Below are 23,166 nucleotides of genomic sequence, written 5' to 3' on the forward strand. Positions count from 1 at the left end.
GATCTCCTTCAGAATGGACTGGTTGGATCTCCTTGCAGTCCAAGGGACTTATTAGTTCTCAACTAATGGCAGTATTGCCCATCCCAACAGACATTTGGCAACTTCTGGAGACATTTCAGCTCTCCCATCAAGGAGCAGAACTAACAATTACTGAGTGGAGGGCAGGGATGTCGCTAAACGTCCTACATTACACAGGATAGCCCTGACAACAAAATTATCCAGGCTCAAATTTTAAGTCAAGGTGGAAAAGATCCTTGCTCTACCCTCAAATAGGTTAAAATCTCCAAGATTTTAAGACTTAACATGTTTGTTAAGAAGCACTCATATATACCGAGTGCTTAAAATACCACCAGATGAATATCTAAAAATTGACCAATTATTTAAGCTGCCAAAGCCCAAATCTCAAATCACTTCTTGAACAATAAATACATTATTACCAACTATGTATTTTAAAATCCCCTAAATCTGTATCCAAGAATACTAACACAAGCTCTCAAATGTGGTATAGCTAAAAAGGTTTGCCTACCCTAGGTATAAGATACACTTATGCTGAAATCTATGTCATTTACTAGTCATTCAATTTTTAAGACTGTTTCTTCACCTGTAAAATGAGGGATACAAACTCATACTAGAGTTTTGATTATTAAATGAGACAGTTTATGAAACAATCCATTATACTAAGGTAATATTGAAATCTTCCTCTTGAAAGATAAGATGTAAATTTATTAATATCCCATGATTTCTTGCATATTTAAGTCAATCAACAATTTTAACACTACAGATTATCTAAGCCTTCTCAAGAAAATCATGACAAAACTGATTTCACATGATTTTTCAAACAAACTGAGTTATTTTATATTTAAACAGTAAAATGACAGGGATTTTTAGATTCACTGTCCTTTAACAGAAAATTATCTTAAGGGTAATGCTAGAGAAAACTTTCAGCCAGCAAGTCATCATGAGCCCCTTCCACATGCTCACACAGATCAGACAGGATTCCTAACTTTGCTCATTTTGGACCAGGCGAGAAGAAACTTCAAATGCAATTAATCAACATAAACCTGTGGTCCTTTCATGATAACTACCAAAAAAAAATAAAATAAAACAGGACTCCTTGAAGAAACAGTTGATTCCAAAACTGAAGTGGAGGATAGAGCAGGGAAAATGCAAGGTGATCCTGAAACCTCCTGTGCCATGGAGTGCCCTATTCCCAAAAAACCCCCAGAAAAACAAAAAAACCAAACCCACTCAAAAGGGTTCACACTTAGCAGATCTGGGACATTTTAGAAATCGATAAAAGTTATTAATTAAATCTATTAAACAAAGATCCCATGATAGATAGGAGAAAAGGTAAAGCTACTTACAGTAGAATGCCAACGAATAGACAAAAAAAAATTTAGATGATCACCATTTGCACCCATCAGAGTAGCAAGAATTCATGAATGCTTAAAACTAATACCTAAAAAGTTTGATGAAGAACATAAGTACATGCACAGTCTCAAAGAAGCCCACAAGGAATCCCCTGGTGGTGCAGTGGATAAGAACCCATCGAGCCAATGCAGGTCTGGGAACAGCCCACAAGCCCTGGAGCAACTGAGCCCGTGAGCCACAACTACTGAAGCCCACGCACCAAGAGCCTAAGTCCACAGCAAGAGAAGCCACTGTAATAGAGAGTAGCCCCAGCTCGCCCCCAGGTAGAGAGCAACAAAGACTCAGCGCAGCCAGAAATAGAATAAATAAAAAAGAAGCAGGCACTATTTACATTCTGATGATAAAAGTCAGAACATTAACTTTACATGTCAACCTGGTGACCATCACCTTAGCTAAGTAATACTAATAACAGGACTGAGTGTAAATGTTAGTCGCTCAGTCGTGCCCACTCTTTGCGACCCCATGGACTGCAGCCCACCAGGCTCCTCTGTCCATGAGATTTTCCAGGCAAGGATACTGGAGTGTGTTGCCATCTCCTCCTTCAAGGGATCTTCCCAAACCAGGGATCGAACCAAACCCGGGGGTCTCCTGCACTGCAGGCAGATTCTTTACCAACTGAGCTACAAGGGAAGCTATACATATATATATATATGTACACATACATATTCTTTTCTTCTCCTTCATCTCTCCTTTTAGAAAACTGTAGAGTTCCCTGGTGGATTAGATGGTAAAGAATCTGCCTGGAATTGGGGTTTGATTCCTGCATCAGGAAGACCCCCTGGAGAAGAAAATGGCAACCCACTGAAGTATTCTTGCCTGGAGAATTCCATGGACAGAGTAGCCTGGCAGCCTATAGACCATGGGGTCACAAAAAGTCAGACACGACTGAGCAACTAATATCTCACGTCCTTCAGAGTTATTGCAACTCTCTTAATTCCACTGCTAACCAATATGTGTTTTTGCTGCTGCTGCTAAGTTGCTTCAGTTGTGCCCGACTCTGTGCGACCCCACAGACGGCAGCCCACCAGGCTCCTCCATCCATGGGATTTTCCAGGCAAGAGTACTGGAGTGGGTTGCCATTGCCTTCTCTGGTAATAATAGGACTAAATGATAACAAATGCTGAAAGACACATATAACCTAAAACTAATAAGGAACTACCAGACAATTTAAACTGACACATTCTACACGGTAACTTGATTGTCCTCTTTAAAAATGTCTACTGCTGCTGCTGCTAAGTCTACATCTTGATAAACAAAAGATTAATGAATTACAACAGATTGAAGGAGCCTAAAAAGACATAACAGCTAAACACAATGTGTCATAATGAGCTGAATCTTGGATAAGGAAAAAAAATACTCTTCTTTGTATCACTGGAACAGTAATCAAAATTTAAATATGGACTATAGATGAATAACTATCACAATTTTTTTAATATTGTATTTATTTATCTATTGGCTGTGCCAGGTCTTAGTTGCAGCACATGGGATCTAGTTCCCTGCTGCTGCTTAGTCGCTCAGTCATGTCTGACTCTTTGTGACCCTATGGATTGTAGCCACCAGGCTCCTCTGTCCATGGAATTCTCCAGGCAAGAATATTGGAGGGGGATGCCACGTCCTTCTCCAGGAGACCTTCAGGAATCAAACTTGGGCCCTCTACACTGGGAGGGAGGGGAAGTCTTAATTACTGGACCACCAAGAAATCCCATAAATACCTCTTGCCTTTGATTAAAAAATGAAGTGCTCATTCTTAAGAAATGGTCACTTCAGTATCTGAAGATGACTAGCCATAATGTCTCCAATTTACTTTTCAAACAGTTTAGAATTAAAACACAAGGTAAATAGAATTATATCAAAAAATAGAACTATAAATGTGTGGACAAATGTGGCTCTGGGTAACATAACATGTAGGAGTTACTACTGTACTATTTCTGTAAATTTAAAATTTCAAAAATTAGTCTTTAGAAAGACATGTACAAATTTTTGTAATTTTTTTTTCATACCTCAGGAGCAAGGACAAAGGTCTGCATGAATCTCCTTAAAGCCTGGTTGTTATTAGAGAGCAAGCCCATCACCTGGACCACCACACCATCATTCAGAGTAGCATGAGCATCAACGTGGCGGATCTTAGTGTGGCAATTGGTGAAGTTTTGTGACATCACTTTCCTATGGATTTCCTAAGGAATCAAGGCAAGAGATAATGCAGAATCTCCAAGAATAACCAAAAACTTTCTAACACAACAAAGAGCATTTATCTGTGCACATCTGAATTACAAACTACAGAGACCCCACTGTAATTTGTCTTCATATACTATATTTCCAGTGACACCCTGACTTTTTAAAATTAGTCTTTAACATATCTAAACATGTTTACAATAGGTGATCTCCATGCTAAAACCAATTATCTTCAAACATAAAAAAACTTCAGAATATATCACACCAAATGAACAAAAAAAATTTCAATAACTAATAAACCAAGTAGTTACTGAAGATCTAAATTTCCAAACAGAAGTTGACAATTTTAATTTTCAAATATCAACAAACATTAAGCATGTATCCACCTCAATTCTATGGGTTATTTCCTAGCTGATCAACAGCCTACATAAAGCTTGTTATGCTTACTTTCTGTCCATAGACGGCATCTGCTGGCTTTCCATTTGAATCCAATCCCCCATGGACATAAGAAGAGTTCTTTCCATAAAACCTGTAAAACAGAAAGATACTTGTCATCTGTAAGCATCCTAAGACCAGCTATTTACTGTTCATGTTTGAACCCATCTGCTTCACTAGTACATTCTTGGAGGCACGAATGTGTTTTCTTTCTCATCTTTGTATGCATCCACCCCCTACATTCATAACATTTGCTGAATGGGAATGAATTTGGTCAAGGAATTTTTGCAAGTCACAAGTTCCAGGTCTCAAGAAAGAATGATTGTGTTGGAAGGAATCTTGTAGTGCACCTCAGGAAGGCCACGTAACACTCAAGTTCCTGTTTTCACTCATGGAGAAGAGAGGTAGTCTTGATATAGATAAGGACATCTACGGACTTCCCTGGTGGCTCAGCGGTAAAGAATCCACCTGCCAATGCAGGAGACTCAGGTTCCATCCCTGGGTGGGAAGGTGCAACAACATTCCGGCCAGCAGAGCCTGCACAACCAAATCCAAGACTGACAGACACACATCCCACAGTCTTTTTTTTTTTTGTTTTTTTTTTTTTTTTTTTTTTTTTTTTTTTTTTTTTTTTTTTTTTTTTTTTTTTTACACAAACCATTGCCACCCCCAGCCTGCCAACACACACACACACACACACACACACACACACACGCAATGCCCTAACTCGGGGATAATCACTATTAGGATTTCTTGGCACCTGTATTCTAGACAATCTTTCACAAACCAATCCATATTTTTCTCTATCCTGACTGTTCCCCCCTGCTCCCCCAAAAAGGGACAGATCTGGGCCCTTAGGGATACCCAAACTACCTTTCAACTTTTTAAGTTATTAAAAGGCTCCACATCAGCCAGCCACTTAGTTCACTGCTGGCTAATCCACTTTTTGTTGTATCTAAAATGTCTCAGAGATTAAATGTGAAAAAATACATGTGTTAGAATCAATAAGTAACAACAGTGACAAGAAATATATTTGGTTAGTTAGTTTCAACTCCTACTCCATTTTAAATTCTAAATGTATCTAACTACTAAAAGCAAAGAATACAATTGACCAAAAAATAACAAAAAAGGGGGATATTTATGGTTTAAAGACTTACTCTTTCACTCAATAGTCCTGTAAATACCAGCAAGTTTTTAAGCCCTTAGTGTCTTTACCTGTGAAATGAAGGTAATTATTCCCCAAGACCTTACACTAAGAGCTGCTTTTTTTTTAAAGATCAAGAAAGGTAAAGGAGAAAAATTAGTTCTGGTCCAACAAATACACATACATTTTGAAATTTCTAAAAAGTAGTCAAATAACTCCACAGAAATAGACTGAGGAGTTTTCTACACTGCAGCATTGTTTATAGGAAGAAATACTGGAAGCAACTTACATATTCATCATTAGTGGAGTAACACAACAATTTTTTTAGAAAGTAAAAATTTCACGGATATTAAAATTAATATGATACATATACTATCCTTGTAAGATAACATTATAGCTAACACACAGCATAATAAAAATATTTGCATCTACACAGAAAAATTAGCATTGTTTTTCTAAAGACTCCCATGTTTATTTCATACACTTGTTTTAATTTACAACAAATCGTTTCCACAAAAAAAGTACATCCTAATTTTTTAAAGCATATTAACACAAAAATATGTCAGAAAACAGTCTTATACCTTCAAAACATTCATAACTAAATAATTCATGGTTCACCAAGAGAAAAATAAGCGAAAAATAAATAAATCAAAAGTACAAATGTACACTTATATTTAAAGCATTATTTTTCTGAAAATATATAGGAAACTTTGTCTAATTTTCAAATATTTACATATTCTACTATTATACAATTTGAATACCTATCACTTTTTGGTACTTACAAAGCATTTTTATGCAACAACCCTAGAAAGCACATAATAAATCAGAGAATCTTTTTATTTTCAACTGAAGGTTAATTACAATATTGTGTTGGTTTCTGTGATATATCAACATGAATCAGCCATGGGTATACATATGTCTCCTCCCTCTTGAGGGAATAAGAGCATCTTAAATACTCATTAAAACAGAGTTAGGTGATACTCAGGGAAAAAAAATTTTACCTGTGTAGCATGTCTGGGGCCTGGTTCAACAGTGTGTAATACTGTCTCACAAATTCCCGCCCGACCAGCAGGGGACTAGGCTTCTCCATAACCATTGCTTTGGTCAATTCAACCTGGGGAAAAAAAAAATCAAGTATGTTCTACCTGATAGATCAAGTATAGGGAGAAAGGAGTAGGGGTGAAGACTGAATCATTTAGCTGAGACTGATTCAATAGACCAAAAAGATCACTTCAGCAATTCTTGGATTTTAAAAGGAATAAACATTATAAGAAACAAAGCAAACCCACATAGACCAGTGAGATTTTATACATTCAAATTTACTGTAATCAGACAAATGCTATGGGGAAAAAAAATATCCCTATGAAGAATTAAGTCAGCATTATTCCCAATATTCAATTTTTGTAAACTGAACATAACAACGTCAAAGGTACATATTTGCAACATGCATTTCAACTTTCCCAAGCTAGTAAACTCAATTAAGAGGGTTCCACTTGGGAAAAAAAAAGAAGTATTCCACCTGTAACATTACAACATACTACTGTGACAGTATTAAGTTCAAGTGCGACAATACAGATACACAATATCACATTTTTAGTCTAAATCAGAGATTTTACTACCTTTAAAAAATTCTAACTTGCTTAGTTTATTTTATAACAAGATCAAAAAATGAAAACAGGCAAAAAGTAACAAGCAAGATATTTCTATTCAACAAAATAATCCCTGCCATCTCAAAATTAAGACTTTAAGTGAGTGCACTGGAATATTTTAAAAGGCACCTGGCACATGGTAAGTTTTCAAATACTGTCGCTCACTACTTTTAAAAACCCTTTCAAAAAAGTATCTGGCATGAGATTACCCAATTTTTCATTTGAGGACATAAAATCACCCTGAACTTTATAAACATAAAGGCAAAGAGAGGTATATATAATTAACTACAGCATAAAGAAGAAATGAGAGAAACTGCTTTACAGTTTTCTTAAAGAATGGGCAAAATGGATTGAATTTGGTTCTTGCACAAGCAGGATGTGGAGATGTTTATCCTTCACTAGTCTATGACAGCATTATTCTTAAATTACATGTACCATTTATTACTTGTTTCATCAAACTCTACGAAACTAGACTAATAACATCAATCTAACTGTATCCTTTGATACTGCTAAGTAGTTTCATTATAAATTTCTAAATAATAGTTTATCAAATACTGCTTACCACATTCAATCTTCTCACGCAAAATGATGAAAATCCTCCAGGTTACAAAATTAAAGGTTAAGAAAAAGAAAAACTTACAGACCACATCTACAACTTCTCCTTTCCCTTTGAGATTATCTAGATAATTCAAATTGAAAAAAATAATAACTCCATCAGCTTGATTACACCATTATCATCAATGTTTTATCTTAGGTCATTGCCATAAAGCCAAGAAAGGGAAACATTCATATTTATATAGCAAATTGATCTTTACTTCATTTTGACTTTTTTTTCCTTTAACTGTTATAATTCTGAAGCTTCTCAGAAAAATCTCTATTATTCACCAAGTTTCTTATTAGTTAACAGTTTATAGAATTGAGTATCTGACAAACTAGGGCTCAATTAGCATTTTTAAATGTTTCAAATAGATGATACTTTATTTCAGGATTACCTCACATAGTCTTGCAGACTCCCAAAGATGATATTCACACTATAAGCACTATATGGTTCCATTAAATTGGAAACTACAGCTCAAGTTTCTCCTTTAAGCTTATCTATAATAAATATTAACCAATCCGTTCAAGCGAAATGGTAGCAGTACTTAAAAATAATACTTCTGTCAAGTGTATCTCAATAATTGAGAAAAAAAGAAAAAGTAACAGAATACACATTATTTTAGTGCTAAGAAACTATATTGCTTCAATGCTTAAAATAAAGAGGGGGGACTGATTCTTAAAATAGCAAATGGCTTCAAGAATTCTACATAAGTCATGGTCAGATAAAAACATTTGAAAGAAGGCTGCAAGCTTCCTTTAAGAGTTAAGTTTCTTAAGAGACCATTTCTTAGGTAACTTTCTAGCTCCAAAACTGTATCTGACACACTCATGAATAAAAAGCTTTCTTTCATTCATCATTTTCATCACAAAAGAGGTTTATCTTCTTTTTTTCTTTTTGGTTAGAATTTTATACTAGCAAAGCAGATTTTTGATCATCCATTTGTCAGGCTGAACTGTCAAGGTTGTCCAGAATTCAGATTATGACAGCAGATACATTTTTTTTTTCAATGATTAAGAAAAAGTCAAAGAGAAAACTAAGCAAAGATACTTAGAAAAAAAAAATCTAAGCTGCCTGAGAGGGAACAGACTGGGAAGGACCTGAGGGGAACTGCCCGGGATGAGAGGACTCGACGCATTTGAGTGATGGCTTATTGTACAAAACTAAAAATCTTTTCAAATTGAACTTTTAAATTCTATAATTTTGTGGTTTGGAAATTATGCCTCAAAAGTTTAAATAAAAATGCTTTCACATTAAAAAAAAAATCTTGAAAGGATAAAATGTTGTAGAGTAATTAAGAATAATGAACACCCAACAGCACCAATGACTACAAAATGTTTGGGGAAGTTCTTCAGTAATCTAAGACCATACTCTGCAAGTTTTGTGAATAATGTCAGCATTTCCAGTAAAAAACAAACTGTAGGACTTCCCTGGTGGTAGAGAGGTTAAGAATCTGCCTGCCAATGCTGGGGATGCAGGGTCGATCCCTGATCCAGGAAGATTCCACATCCTGAGGAGCAACTAAGCCCGTGGGGCCCAAGTACTGGTCCCACACTCCAGAGACTGCGAGCAACAACTACTGAGCCTGCATGCACTAGGGCCTGTGCTCCACAACAAGAGAAACCACTGCAACTAGAGAAAGCTCACATGCAGCAAGAAGAGCCAGCCCAGCTGAAAATAAACTTAAAGAAAACTTTGGCATTTGAACCCAAAAGATTTAGTCTATATGAGACTCAATCAATTCTCATCAGAAAAATTTTATTTGGTAAATTAGCTCTGTGAAATCTCCATCTTCATTTCTAGTTCAAACATAAAACAGAAGCTATGAAGAATATGTTAACATCGTACCTTCTGAGAATAGTCTCACCCTGGTTCATTAGAACTCCTCAAATTCTATCTAAAACAATGAAAGCAAACAAAATCAAATTGCATTTTCTCAGAAAAATTAATGTTTTATCAGTTCCTGATCTATTATAATTAGAAACTATGCATACCAATGAAAATATAGGCTAAAAATTTCTCAAGATCCTCCCTTTTTTATTAAATACTCCTGAAACACTATGTCCTTTTAGAATATTATGGATTCTGGTTGTTACCTATATAACAGCACAAGCCAATGGATACATTACTGGTTGGACTATGAAGCATGTACCACAATCAGAAATTGTTAAACTAGACAGTCTTATCCTTGTTAATTATCAACAGCAAATCCTCCTTCCTCCTGCTGATGTGAAGACTGGGAGACTTCCTAGTCTGCTGAACATTCCAAATATACCTAATTTGGAGATCACTCTCTTTTAACACTGCTTTCAGATCTAAAGGATAAACTTTTGGGGGCATATATTACAAATCACTCGGAAATCAATATAGTCTAGAAAGATCAGTGATGAAAGAAACAGGACCTGGCAAAAATAAAGGGAAAGGGAAGAAATCACTCACTTCCATTCAAGTTTACATTCCACTAATTTTATATCCAACTTTGTAATGTTGTGACTGTCATATGTCATAATAAGCCAAAAGGGGTATAGGGGATAAGAAAAACGTATTTTAAAAATTATACTTTCTCTTACTTTTTCAAGAAATACTTTAAAAGTCCTAGGTTAGAGAAAGAGGAATTACAGAACAGTTCTTGTTCTAAAGAAGTAAAGGAAAACGTGGCCACTTAGAAATATATCCACTACTGTATCCCTGAGCTAGAAACAATTTCTCTAGTGCCCCTCAGTTCTTTCATCTCTAAAATTAAAATCATAAAAAAAAATAATAAAAATTTAAAAAATAATGAAATTAAAATCATAACTGCAAGAACTAAGTGTATGGTAGTAAGCACTTAATATTAACTGTTACAATATATTGATATTGTAACTATTAACTGTAACAAAAGAAAACATTTCCACATTCCACCATTTTCTGTCACCCAGAAGACTATTTCCTTAACCATTTTGCTAGCAAAATAAAAACAGGATTATCTCCTTTAAGAATAATTTTGTAGAATACCCTTGGACTACAAAAAGCCCAAGCACCTAATATAAAACTATGTTTTACTGAACTTCTAGGTTGACTTGATGACAACACTGTTCCACTCATGAATGCCACATAGGAAGACTCGCCTGTATGCCCACAGAATGTAACTGGTCCAATTAAACTGTAAAACCAAATCAAGTGCACGTCTTAGTTATCTTAATTTTTAAAACATACATAGTGAAGATAAAATGATTTTAGTGTGTTCACACTATGTTCACACTATGTTAAAGAGTAAAAATTTCTACTCTTTAAAAAATATAAACAAAGCATCATGTATATTTTTGCTCAGTGGCTCAGTCATGCCCAACTCTTTGCCACCCCATGGACTGTATCCATGGACTATAGCCTGCCAGGATCCTCTATGCACGGGATTTTCCTGGCAAGAATTACTGGAGCCGGTTGCCATTTCCTACTCCAGGGGATCTTCCCAATCCAGGGATGCAACCTGTGTCTCCTGCACGGGAAGGCAGGTTCTGGGAAGCCCCAGGATAGTCACACAGGCACTTAAAAGATTAAGAAGTGACACAATTGATATTTCTGGGAAACAATATAAAGTCACCCTATTTATAGCAGTCATATTAAGTCAGTAAGAACTAGATCTAAGAAACACAGTCACCTGCCAAATATGTACTTGTATGATAGCCCTGAAACATTTAAGTATATTCAGTATATGTAAAATAGTACATTGTTCAGATGCACAGGTAAATATATCTTTTAAATAGTCTGGAAATAAAAATAGACAAATAGACCCACCAAACAGAATAAAGAAATATACTCACACATAAATAGACAATGATTTCCAAAAGGGCAGACAATTCAGTAGAAAAAGGGTATTCTTTTCAACAAATCGTGCTGGAATAACTGTATATCCATAAATACAGAGACAACCTCAATTCAAGCTTCACAGTATATTAAAATTTAACTCAATAGTTTTAGATGAAACCTAAAAAACTATAAAAATTCTAAAGAGAATCTTAATGACCCTGGGTCATTTCTGGATATAACAAAAATGTATTCTATAATAAGACAGATTGATAATGTGAACTCCCATTAAAATTAAAACCTTTCAGGGACTTATCTAGAGGTCCAGTGGTTAAGACTCACTGCTTCCAATGCAGGGGGTGCAGGTCTGATCCCTGGTCAGGAAGCTGGGATTTTGTACACTGGATGATGTGGCCAAAAATGTTTTCACTTTGCAAGAGAGACTATTAAGGGAATGAAAAGGCAAAGGCTTGCAGTAAATATCTGGAAAGCAACTTGTATCCAGAATATATAAAGAACTCTCAAAGCTGAATAACCCGATAAAAAATTAGTGTAAGACCTAGAGACAATTCATCAAAGAAATTATGAAAAATGCTGAACATCAATATCATCAGTAATTACAGAAATGCAAAATAAAACCACAGTAAAGTACCACTGACATATCTGTCAGGGTGACAACTTCAAAGGCTGACTATACCGTGTTGCAGAGAAGGAAAGACAGCCCACTCCAGTGTTCTTGCCTGGAGAATCCCAGGGACAGAGGAGCCTGGTGGGCTGCTGTCTATGGGGTCGCACAGAGTCGGACACCACTGAAGCAACTTAGCAGCAGCAGCAGCATACAGTGTTGGCCAGGATATTGAGGAAAAGGAACACTCAAACACTGCTGGCAGGAATGTAAAACAGTACAACCACTTTGGAAAAGTTAGGCAGTTTCTTAAGAAGCTCTATTTGTAACAGCCAAAAGCTGGAAACAAACCAATTACTACCAGCAGGTGAATGGATAAACAAATTGTTGTATATTTACAGACCAGAACAGTCAATGCTGCTAAGTTGCTTCAGTCGTGTCCAACTCTGTGCGACCCCAGAGACGGCAGCCCACCAGGCTCCTCTGTGCCTTAGTCAGCAATTAAAAAAAAAAAAAGAAGCACATATTGTATGATTCCATTTATATAAAAAATCTAGAAAGTATAAACTGATCTTCAGTGACAGAAAGCAGGTAAGGGATCCCTGGGGGCAGAGGAGGAGGGGGGGTGGACGAGAGAGAGAGAAGGCAAAGGCACACGAGCCACTCTCGGGGATAAGCGCTATTTTCACTGTGGTCTTGGCTGTGGTGATGGTTTCATGGGTATAAACAACACCAAAAGCTGTCAGATTCTACACTTGAACTATGTGCAGTTTACTGTATGTCAATCATACCTCAATAAAGCTATTTTTTAACCCACTAATATAACAGCTTGGAAAGACCAAAGATTGTCTCACAAGAAGAGAGCAGAATGGGAACCTACATAGGAAAGTAAGCAAATTTTAAAAAGTGATGCAAAATGTTAACTGTCAATTCTGAGATAGAGACATTTAAGGAATTTTTTTACTCTACTGTAATACCTATCAAAAACACTAAGGAGAAATAAACAGTGAGGGTTTCTGTCTACTACTACTGGTGTACTAAACTATTGTGAAGTTTGCTGCAAGGCTATGCTATGTATTCAAACACATGAAATCTGGCTTAACCATGAGAAATAAAAATGCTTTCCAGGAACCAGAGAAACTACTGCAGAAACCAAGCTACTCTAGCTCACAGCAAGAGCAGCATAACCATCACTGAACTTACTACTGTTCAATCTACTTTCCAAACTCCTCACATTCACCACCTGTTACCCTCCTTCAAAGCTCTTCCTGAGAACTCATTAGAGAAATGGGACAGGCAAAAATACAAGGTGAGTCTGAAGTACCTGACAAAGGAAATGCTTTAAAAAAAAAAAAGGGCAATCAAAAGGACACAAGTCAAAACTAGAACAACTGAAGCAATAAAGTAATAAGAAGCAAAAATAAGTTAGAAGAACACTGGATTACAACCCCCTAAAATAACTAAAAATCTAAAAATTAATGGGTAATGTGTTTAAAAAATGGGAAAATGACATTCTTAAAAAATACGCAGGACTTTTCTGGTGGTCCACCGGTTAAAACTGTGCTCTTGATGCAGGGAACGTGGGTTCAATCCCTAGTCAGGGAACTAGATCCCACATGCCGTAATGAAGAGTTCAGAGCCACAACTAAAGATCCTGTGTAAAGACCCTGCACAGCCAAATAGTAATTTTTTAAAATGAGGACACTTTTCTTACAAAAGAATTTTAAATGTAGAAAACACAAGGGAAATATAGAATCACCATGAGAACACCTCAAGAGCTGCAGGCAACGTCTACTAAAAAATGAAAAAATTTAGCAGGGAAACTAGAGAAACAGAGTATCTGCTTAAGTGTTTTCCCCCAAAAATGTTCAGTTACCTACAGTGGCAGCTTTAATACATGTTCACAAATTCTAAGGCTCTCCTTCCTTAGTGACTAGCTTCTAATGAAAATAATGCAAAGGAAAGAAATACTACCTGGTAGCCACCAGGTAGTGATCAAGGTTAAAGTCAACCAGGATTGATATTATGTGCCCTGGGACGTGGTGAGAAAGGCTAAATCACCTCTGGTATTTTCTCCAAAATCTGTAACCTTAGTCTACCCAACACCAAGTACACTCAAATTGAGATCAAGTGTCAAAGTCATTAAACACAAGGAAAATAACAAACTGGCACAGATCAGAGGAGCGAAACCAGGGAGACTGGAGAACTAACTGCAATGTGGTAACTTGGACTGGATTCTGAAACAGAAAAAAGGACACCAGTGGAAAAACTAAGGAAATGCAAGGAAGGTCAGTCCTTTAGTTAACAGGACTTTATCAACGTCAATTTCTTACTGTCAATAAATGCATCATGATTAGGTATGATGCTAACAAGCAAGATGAGTGAAGGGTATACAAGACATGTCTGTATTCCAACTCTCCTGTAAATCTAAAATTACCTAAAAAACAAGTTACCCCCAAGAGAAAAAAACTTAAGAATTGGGAAATTTAATTCACTAACTTTTCTTGGTTTTTAATATCCCTCCCACAATCCAGCAGTAAAACCCAGTCAACTAGATTTACAATTAAGCAAAAATCTGGCCTAAGATGAAAAAATACCTTTATAATACTTCGTCTATCAAATTCCTTAAACATGAATTTCCTATGCTTTAGATCTCATAAAAGGTGGATGTATGCCAGGAGTAAGCTTAAGACAGTTGATAAACATGGGGTATACTTGAGGCAGGTTCAAAAAAAAACTAAAAAAGGCAGGTGCCACTGATGCCTTCCAAGATTCTAAAACCTTGAAATTTTAAATAAGGAAATATATCTAGCACATATCTCTACTAGGTATACCACAAGCTTTACAAAATAGTTTAAGACAATTACTTGGGTTACAGGGCTCTAGGTCTTACAAGCAAAAACATGAGAACACCAAAAATGTGTGAAACAACTTCAAAAATACATAAAGGGTTATACAAACAAGCAATGATGCTGCCACACAGCCACTTAAGGATGACATTCCTACCAAGTCAGAGCGTGTCCCATGCAAGAAGCCAGGTTTTTCTATGAACCATCTCTAGTATTTGCTTTTTATTAAATATCTGAAATACATCACACAGACTAAACAGCTAAGCAATATGACATAAAAGACTGGCCAGTGGTCAGAAGTGGAAACCTATCACTTCATGTCATCTAAAGCCTTGATTTTATTTACAAAGACCACAGTCTTCAAGAGAACTTTTAATTACTTTCTGCTCTGTAATGCTCCAGTCTTCAAGTGCAAATTTTTCGTAACTCTTCACCCTCTTCATCTAATCATCAGGTTTGCAATTAAGTTTTCCCAACTAAAGCCAGATGGCCTGACTAAGGATACTAAAAAAATAAACAGAATGCTGATTTTTGAGATTTAAAAACATAAATGTAGTTGTTCACCACAGAATGCTCACCAACTACAAGTGATTATAGTTGCTGAACCTCAAATTTAACTCCATGGCTGGAAGGACAATATTGTACTAAATGTCCTATAGCTGTTAAAAACTGACTAGCCAGAGGTGGGAAAAAAAGCTTTTCTTACCTACCTACTTTAACAATCATCTTCCTTTTTAAAATCAATAAACCTTGCCAAGGCAGTCTTAAAGCACAATTAAATGAATATACAATTTATACTTGAATTTTGAAATATTTTAAAAAACAAATCTAACTGCAAAATGTTGAGTGATCAAGGGACTAATGTTATAAACTGGCAAAAAGAAAAATTGGTTTAGGGCACACATGCAGGCTTTATACCAAATTTCATCTTTTAACAACTGTCCCATCCATCTTAAGTATATACAGTTCACAAACCTATAAAAATTTAACACTAACTTCTGCCCTTTACTTTCTAGGCAAAATGCTAAAACAAATTATTTAAAATGTAAATTACCAAAACCTGCTGTGAAGTAGGTCACCAAGAAACATTACCAAATCTAACGTTCCCTTAACAGACTGTCAGCTGAGAACAGCAAACTTGAGTTGAATAAAGAACAAAGAACTACCTACTTTTCTACCAGTTAGAAGAGGTACAAAAGCTTATATTAAAAGGATTTAACAACAAAAGTAATCTCTAGTTTGGATGAGAGACTGGAAGGCAGACAAGTCTTACATTATCACAATTTGCTTCAATTAATTTGCTCCAGATAAATGAAAGCACAAGTCATCAACGAGGCTACCAATCTGTGAAATACATTTTCATATTCCTACGCACTGGAACCCATTTGCCTGAAGTCAAGAGATTTTTTTAAAACATCTAAAGGGGAAACTAGCAAAAATTTCCCTCATTTAATGCACAAACTTTCAGTCTGATATTTACCTCAACAGTTTAAATGTTGGTCATTAGTGTCTCAACATTCGATAACTTAAAATGTTACTAATTAACTGGTGTCTAAATGCAGGTAACTGTAATTGTTACAAGAAGGCAGGTTCCAGAACTTTCCTGGTGGTCCAGTGGTTAGGACTCCAAGATCCCAATGCAGGGGGCCCAGGTTCACTCCCTCCTCAGGGAACTAGATCCCACATGCCTCAACTAAGCCAGCACAGGCAAAAAAAATTTTTAATATACAAATTTTAAAAACAGTCAAGTTCCAAGGAAAATAATGTTCTACTCCAAGCTATCTGCCATTCAGGAAAACACCAACAAAGGTTAACAATCTATTCATAAGATATTTTGATCCTGTATTTACTACTACTTTCGGTTAAGAAATATGGAAATTACTGGGTAAATGGAAACACAAGTGTTTCAAAGCTTTTTAATTTACTTCTAAAGATGTGAATCATGTGCTCCCTTTAGTGGCAAAATAAGGGCTTCCCTAGTGGCTCAGACAATAAAGAATGCCTGAATGTGCAAGACCTGGGTTTGGGTTGGGAAGATCCCCTGGAAAAGGGAACGGCTACCAATCCAATTTTCTGGCCTGCAGAATTCCATGGACAGAAGAGCCTGGCAGACCATGGGGTTGCAAAGAGTCGGACATGACTGAGCGACTTTCACTTCACTTAGCAGCAAAAAAATTCTTATATAAAGGCCAATTCTAAAAAGTGTCTGCACACACAAAATAGATTTTAAAAAGAGAAAGGAAAAGGTTGACAGTCATTTCAATGAAAATTAAATCGGAACAGTTAGCTCCAAAACTCATTGCAGCTTTAGCTCAAGTAGAGACATTTGTGATGCCAAGTAATGATTCAGACCTGCAACACAGGAATATTTATTATTTCATTAAGCCAAGGAATAAAGTAGCTTTGAAAAATCTCAAATGTAACTCTACTAGAAAAATTTACACTCAAGTTTTTGAAGGTGTCTTCTTTGCATATAACGGGAGCATCTACAGAATACTAAATAAATGTATGAAGACAAAAGCTTTTCACCCATAGTAGTTTACCTCAATCACCCCTAATTCATCCAGCTTAGGCTCCACAGAGGGTCAAGCCTGTACTGTAAGTGGGCACCAAGCTTTCCACTCCAATTTCAAAATTTCACTTACACATGCTGGCCAGACCTGAACCTCATCGCTCTGCAACCTCATTTTTTTCAACTACATAAAACGAGGAAGTTAATCTTGTGGAAGGTCTTTCTCAAAACCTTGCTCCAATTAAAAAATGGAGGGAAAAAAAGATTCAAGATCTAATATCAGAGCCTAACTTCCTGCTGGTGATAACTTCCCATCCTCAGGCTGTAAGGATCGAATCCGAGGAGGAACACTGTCCAGGATCACCTGGACGTATTGATTTTATTCTACACTTTCCCCAAAAGCATTTAGGGCAGCAAACCTGTAGGAAGATGTGCAGAAAGGAACCCTTTCTTACCCTTTGTCATAATCCCACGTCCAACCCTCTTCTCCCTGGAAACCCTGCAAGTGGCTCAAGTACAAATAAATGCCTCTGCAGTCGGTCTTCCGAGGCTGCGGTTGTCCCCAGGGACTAGAGCTCTGGGGGCAAAGATACCCTGTGGCCGCACAGAGCGCTGGAACAAAGAATGAAGCAGGTTCGGGGACTAGGAGTCAGAGGCCTGGGTTCAAACAAATACCTGCCCCTCATGGCCTGTGTGCCTCTGACCGTGTCACTCCACCTCTGGGCCTTCGAGTCGGCTGTAAAAATAGGAAAATCACCGTACCTACCTCATCCGGGCGTTTCAGGAGTAAAGAAGAAACACACAAGTTGCTCCACACAGTGCCTGGCACATAGTGAGGGCTTAGAAAAATGTTAGTTATTATCATCACTCAATACCCATGAACTCGCTGCCCCTTTACTCCCTGTAAAAAAAATCGAAAACCTAGGAGCAGCATTTCGGCTTCCAGTGTCGAAAAATTCTCACCGCACTTTCGTGCCTCACCTCCCCCCTCCCGCACCACCACCACCATCAAAGAAAAGCCTCCTCTGGTCTAGGAGGAGCCCCCACCAAAGGAGGAAGGCCTCGCTAGCGCGCGGGGAAAGCGAGCGGGAAAAGCTGACGATCCGGCCGCGCGGGGCCCCAGGCCCCCAAGATCACCCTGGGGCCCGGGCGGCGGCCGCGGCTCGCTCTCGCCCCGCGTGGCCGTTGGGCGCGGCACGCGCACGCGGCGGACGCGGACACGGCCACGCGCGCCGGGCCAGTGGGGGCGGGAGGCGGAGAGTCGCCGCGCGCCCGTGCGCCCGCCGCGCGCGCCTGCGGCCGTTGGGGAAGGGGGGGGACGGTGGGCGCGCCTGGCGCGGTCGCCGTTCGGACTTCTCCTCCCACCCATCAGAGCCCCAGTTAGTCCGCGTCCTGGGGCCGCCCAGCCCCGCCCACGCTCCAGCTTACCTGCGCGGCTGAGCGGGAGAGGAACAAGCTCTGCTCCACGGCACGGCAAAAGGTAAAAAAACCCCTCACGCAACTGCGTCCGCACACACGCGTGCTCCGTCGCCGGGCTATATAACGGTGACTCAGCCTAACTTGTTGCGGCCAGGTCGGCCAGGCTGGTGGCCAATCCCGACTGCGTCCTCTGGGCTCTTCGAGCAGCAATTGGGTACTGACTCAGGATGAAGGCGTGGCTCTTGATTGGCTTTAACTCTTACCTATGAGACTGTGAGGAGCTCGTTTCCCTAGTAACGAATTGGCACTGAGAGAGGCCAATAAGTGAAGGGTACGGTGTGAAGGAGGGAGGGAAGTCATTTGATCGATGTCCATTGTAGCCAATAAATATGTGGGGCCGTTCCCATTCGTTAAAACGTCTTCCCCTGGGCGGAGATCAGTTCTCCCTGCAGGAGCGGTTGCTCCACAAGGTGGGGCCCGTGTACTTTGGGGAAGTAAACCCCAAGCAACTAGGAGGTGGGCGCCAGGATGGCCAAGGAAGCCCCCGACCAATCGCAGCGCGGGAAGGAGCTGATTGACGCGGGGGTTGGACAGCACCAAGGAGACCGAGCCCCGGGTCGCCGTGCCCTTTGGGGCGGTTCTGAGGCTCTGCTGGTCCCTGCTTCTGTCTCCTTTTTCCTTTCGTTTTTTGACTCATTGGGTGCGATCCCTGAGACCCCTGATCCCACCTTTTCCGCACAGTTTGATACCAGGGGAATCAGGTGATAAAGTTTCCCGTTGTTTGGTTGTTTTGTTTCTTTCTTATACCAACTTTATTTCCATGTGGCCGCCTAAGGGCACTTGGTGGCTCCCACCATTAGTCAGCACTATTGGACAACTATTCAGGGAAACCAGAGGGGAAAGTAACTCCCATTGTGTACCTAAGATCCTATTCTTTTTAAAAAAAAAAAAAGTCTCACGTGAAGAGCATTGAGTTTAAAGACGTATATTTCCACCCAGCGGTTCTCGGCAAGTGCTGCTGCAGGTCACTCTTGCGCGTCCATCCAGAAACGGAGTTTGTAAATTCTCCTAACGGCTTGGGCCTTCCTGCAACATCCAGGGCGTCACCACCATTGTCATTCAGATTTCCAATGCTGTGGCTGTGGGGGTTTATTTCTTCGGGTCGTTATGTCTTGACAAGGTAGCTTGTCAAACTCCTTTGTGAACACCCCGAAGCTTTCGCGAAACACTTCAGGCGCTAAGTGGTGCACCAGACTGGTCCTGTCCACGTCTCTTACTGATTTGTTGGGCCCTCTATTGGTAACCATGAGCGGTTTTATATGGAAACACAGGGTCACGCCTCGGTCCCGTTCTCCTTCCAGGCATGTGACCCTGCAGTAGGGGCTCGCGTTAAGTTTTGCAAATTTGGAAATGAAGCACGTGGAGCCTCTCTACTGGAGACAAGGGGGCGCGGACAGCAGCCGGTGAAGTCGGAGGTGCGGCCCCAGGAGCGAAGCGGGAGCATCCCTTTGGCTCCCTAAGCCCCATCTAGCATCGACTTGGCTCATTCAGCATTTATTGGGCTCCAGCGGCTGGGATCGGAGACGATCGAGACGCTGTCCCTGCTGGCTGTCATCCATTCAACAAGCCCCGACGCCGCGCCGAGAGCTCCCCAAACTGGGGAACCGGTGTGTGGGTCTCTGGAGGCACCTGAGGGAACTCGGCTCAGGCAGAAGCTGCTAAAGGTTTTCTGGAGTAAGGAACCTACAGTATCGTGTTAACCTTGCTAAGAAATTTGAGCTTTATTCTGAGAGCGGTGGAGAGCCCCCGAAAGGTTTCTTAAGAGGGTGGACTAAGAATTTTGCATTTTACAAGACAGCTTTCCAAATTGAAAAGCTAATGAGAGCTGGTTGGCAACCCTTAAAATTCACAGATTGGTAATTTAACCCAGTTGGCCTGAGATGGGGTGTCCAGGCTATTCTTGATCACATTTGGAGTGAATTTTAAGTGATACAGACAGTTCTTTTTGTAGGACTTTTGGCAGTCTGTTAAAATTGTGTTTATTTCCCTTCTTGCTTGAAAGCCATGTGGCTTTACCAAGAGGCATGTACTTGGTGTTCATTACAGCACTGTCCACTTTGTTATGATATTTAAAAACTGAAAACATAACTACTCATGAATTTGCAAACGGACTAACCGGTAACACACCCATAATATAGACTACTGTACAGCAGTTTAAAAGAGAATGAGAAAAAACTAGAAGAGAATGAGGTCAAACTATACTGATATGAGCTGATCTCCAGTTGTTAATTGGATTAACTGACAAAAATCAAGTTGAACAAAATATACAATGAGTTCCAATTTATGTTAAAAATGAAAAACCAGATCTCTTGATTTCCCTGTGTTTAAATAGGTATGTAAGTGTGGAGGAAGGGGGGAGGGGATTTAAAACAAGTCATTCCCCTAGGTTGGGAGTGGCAAGGATAATGTTACTTGGAAGTGTTACTGTTTTGCCCTATGGTTTTGTCTAATATGTCTGTAGGAAGAAAGGAAGGGGAAATAGATTACCAGAGAGAGAATGTGGATAAGACCCCTCAGGTGGCTGTGACTATATTCCACAGGAGAGAGCAAGTTGGCATCTTCCTGTGGTCATTTCTGTACTGGAATCATAAACCCTCAGGAGGCAGATGCTGGATACTTAGTAAATGTTCAGCGAATAATTTACCACCCTGGAAGTGTCTGGAGTGCTGGTTCTCAAGATGCGGGAGATTTTGCCCTCAGGAGACATGATCTTTTCACAACTACATAGAGGGGCTACTGGCATCTAACGGGTGCAAGGCAGGGAAGCCCAGGAGAGCCCTTTGATGAAGGGGGCTGAATTAATAGTGCCCAGGTGAGAAACTCTGATCTAATCATCTAAGGGAGAGTACCCACCCTCCTCCTAGTCTTTCCACTGGTAAGCAAATTGTGCAAACCCCTCAGAACATGACTTCACCCTTTTTTTTCTGCCAGTTCTCCCCAAAGCTCTGAGAAACAGGGTGGAAAGGAAACAGAGCAAGATCCTGTGGGACTCTTCAGGTACATATCCTTTCTATGGCCTATTTCTTATTGTGGGGCGGAAAAAGACTTCAGCCTCCTTGACCCTCCTTGAGTTCCAAAGGGCTGGTTCAAATTGTTGCTAGCCAGGGAAGGGAGAAGATGCAGAGACAAAGGAGGAGCAATCAAGAAAGGATAATGCAGCCTGTGGGTAGGGTCCCGGTTCCTCCTTAAGAAATATGCATAACAATATCTTTTGAGTTCTGCAGGAACTAAGGGCCCCACCCAGGAGGAGGATGGTGACTTAAGGCTGAGAGTCAAAATCCCTAGAACCATCCCATTACCTCACCACCAACCAGTCAGAAGAAAGTCACAGGGTTGGGGGAGGGTGGCCAAATGAGACCTAGATGGCAGACAAGACTAGACCTTGATCCTCAATCAGCAAATGAAATGACACACCCAGAGGCGCCATGACAGTTCAAAAGACCAAGGAGTAGGCATGGCCCAACTCCTGAAAATCTCCACCCTTCTCCAAAATAGATGGAATAATCCTCCCACTCATTAGCATATGAAATTACCCAGCCTATAAAAACTATCCATGCTACATTTCAAGCCGATACTCACCCACTGCAATGGCCCACACTGTCTATGGAGTGTGCTTCTCTCTGAATCTGAATAAATCCACTTCTTACCTATCACTTTATCTCTCACTGAATTCTTTCTGCAATGAGACTTCAAGAACCTGAGCTTCATTAGGTCCTAAAACCAGGTACCATGGGTTTTGGCTGGATTCAAGTCCCAAGATGAGGTAAACAGTTTCACCCTCACCCCAAATTTTACCAGTAAAAACCTCACACTGAAAACAGTCAGGGAGTTTGGGGTTTTTTTTTAACCTGACTCACCCATTCCCCATGCATGGCCCTCTGATGAAAGTGAAAGAGGAGAGCAAAAAAGTTGGCTTAAAGCCCAACATTCAGAAAACAAAGATCATGGCGTCTGGTCCCATCACTTCATGGGAAATAGATGAGGAAACAGTGGAAACAGTGTTAGACTTTATTTTGGGGGGCTCCAAAATCACTGCAGATGGTGATTGCAGCCATGAAATTAAAAGACACTTACTCCTTGGAGGAAAAGTTATGACCAACCTAGATAGTATATTGAAAAGCAGAGACATTATTTTGCCGACTAAGGTCCATCTAGTCAAGGCTATGGTTTTTCCTGTGGTCATGTAAGGATGTAAGAGTTGGACTGTGAAGAAGGCTGAGCGCTGAAGAATTGATGCTTTTGAACTGTGGTGTTGGAGAAGACTCTTGAGAGTCCCTTGGACTGCAAGGAGATCCAACCAGTCCATTCTGAAGGAGATCAGCCCTGGGTGTTCTTTGGAAGGAATGATGCTAAAGCTGAAACTCCAGTACTTTGGCCACCTCATGAGAAGAGTTGACTCATTGGAAAAGACTCTGATGCTGGGAGGGATTGGGGGCAGGAGGAGAAGGGGATGACAGAGGATGAGATGGCTGGATGGCATCACGGACTCGAT

General features: G+C 39.6%; 1 protein-coding gene across 3 annotated transcripts in view; it reads right to left on the reverse strand.

Annotated features, from left to right (window-relative positions):
- Window positions 1-18,868, reverse strand: part of G3BP1 (G3BP stress granule assembly factor 1) — a 34,468-nt gene extending 15,600 nt beyond the window's left edge. The window contains exons 1-4 of one of the 3 annotated variants that reach the window (XM_005683197.2): window positions 18,624-18,868; window positions 6,184-6,296; window positions 4,051-4,132; window positions 3,432-3,605 (exon numbers count right to left, since the gene is read on the reverse strand). In XM_005683197.2, the coding sequence (XP_005683254.1) occupies window positions 3,432-3,605; window positions 4,051-4,132; window positions 6,184-6,278 (351 nt within the window). In that variant the 5' untranslated portion in view covers window positions 6,279-6,296; window positions 18,624-18,868. Of the gene's footprint in view, window positions 1-3,431; window positions 3,606-4,050; window positions 4,133-6,183; window positions 6,297-7,393; window positions 7,522-17,961; window positions 18,376-18,623 lie in introns of those variants that run through there. The other 2 variants (XM_018050129.1, XM_018050130.1) reach the window with 2 other exon arrangements.

Source organism: Capra hircus, chromosome 7 (assembly GCF_001704415.2).
Source record: "Capra hircus breed San Clemente chromosome 7, ASM170441v1, whole genome shotgun sequence".
NCBI lineage: Eukaryota > Metazoa > Chordata > Mammalia > Artiodactyla > Bovidae > Capra > Capra hircus.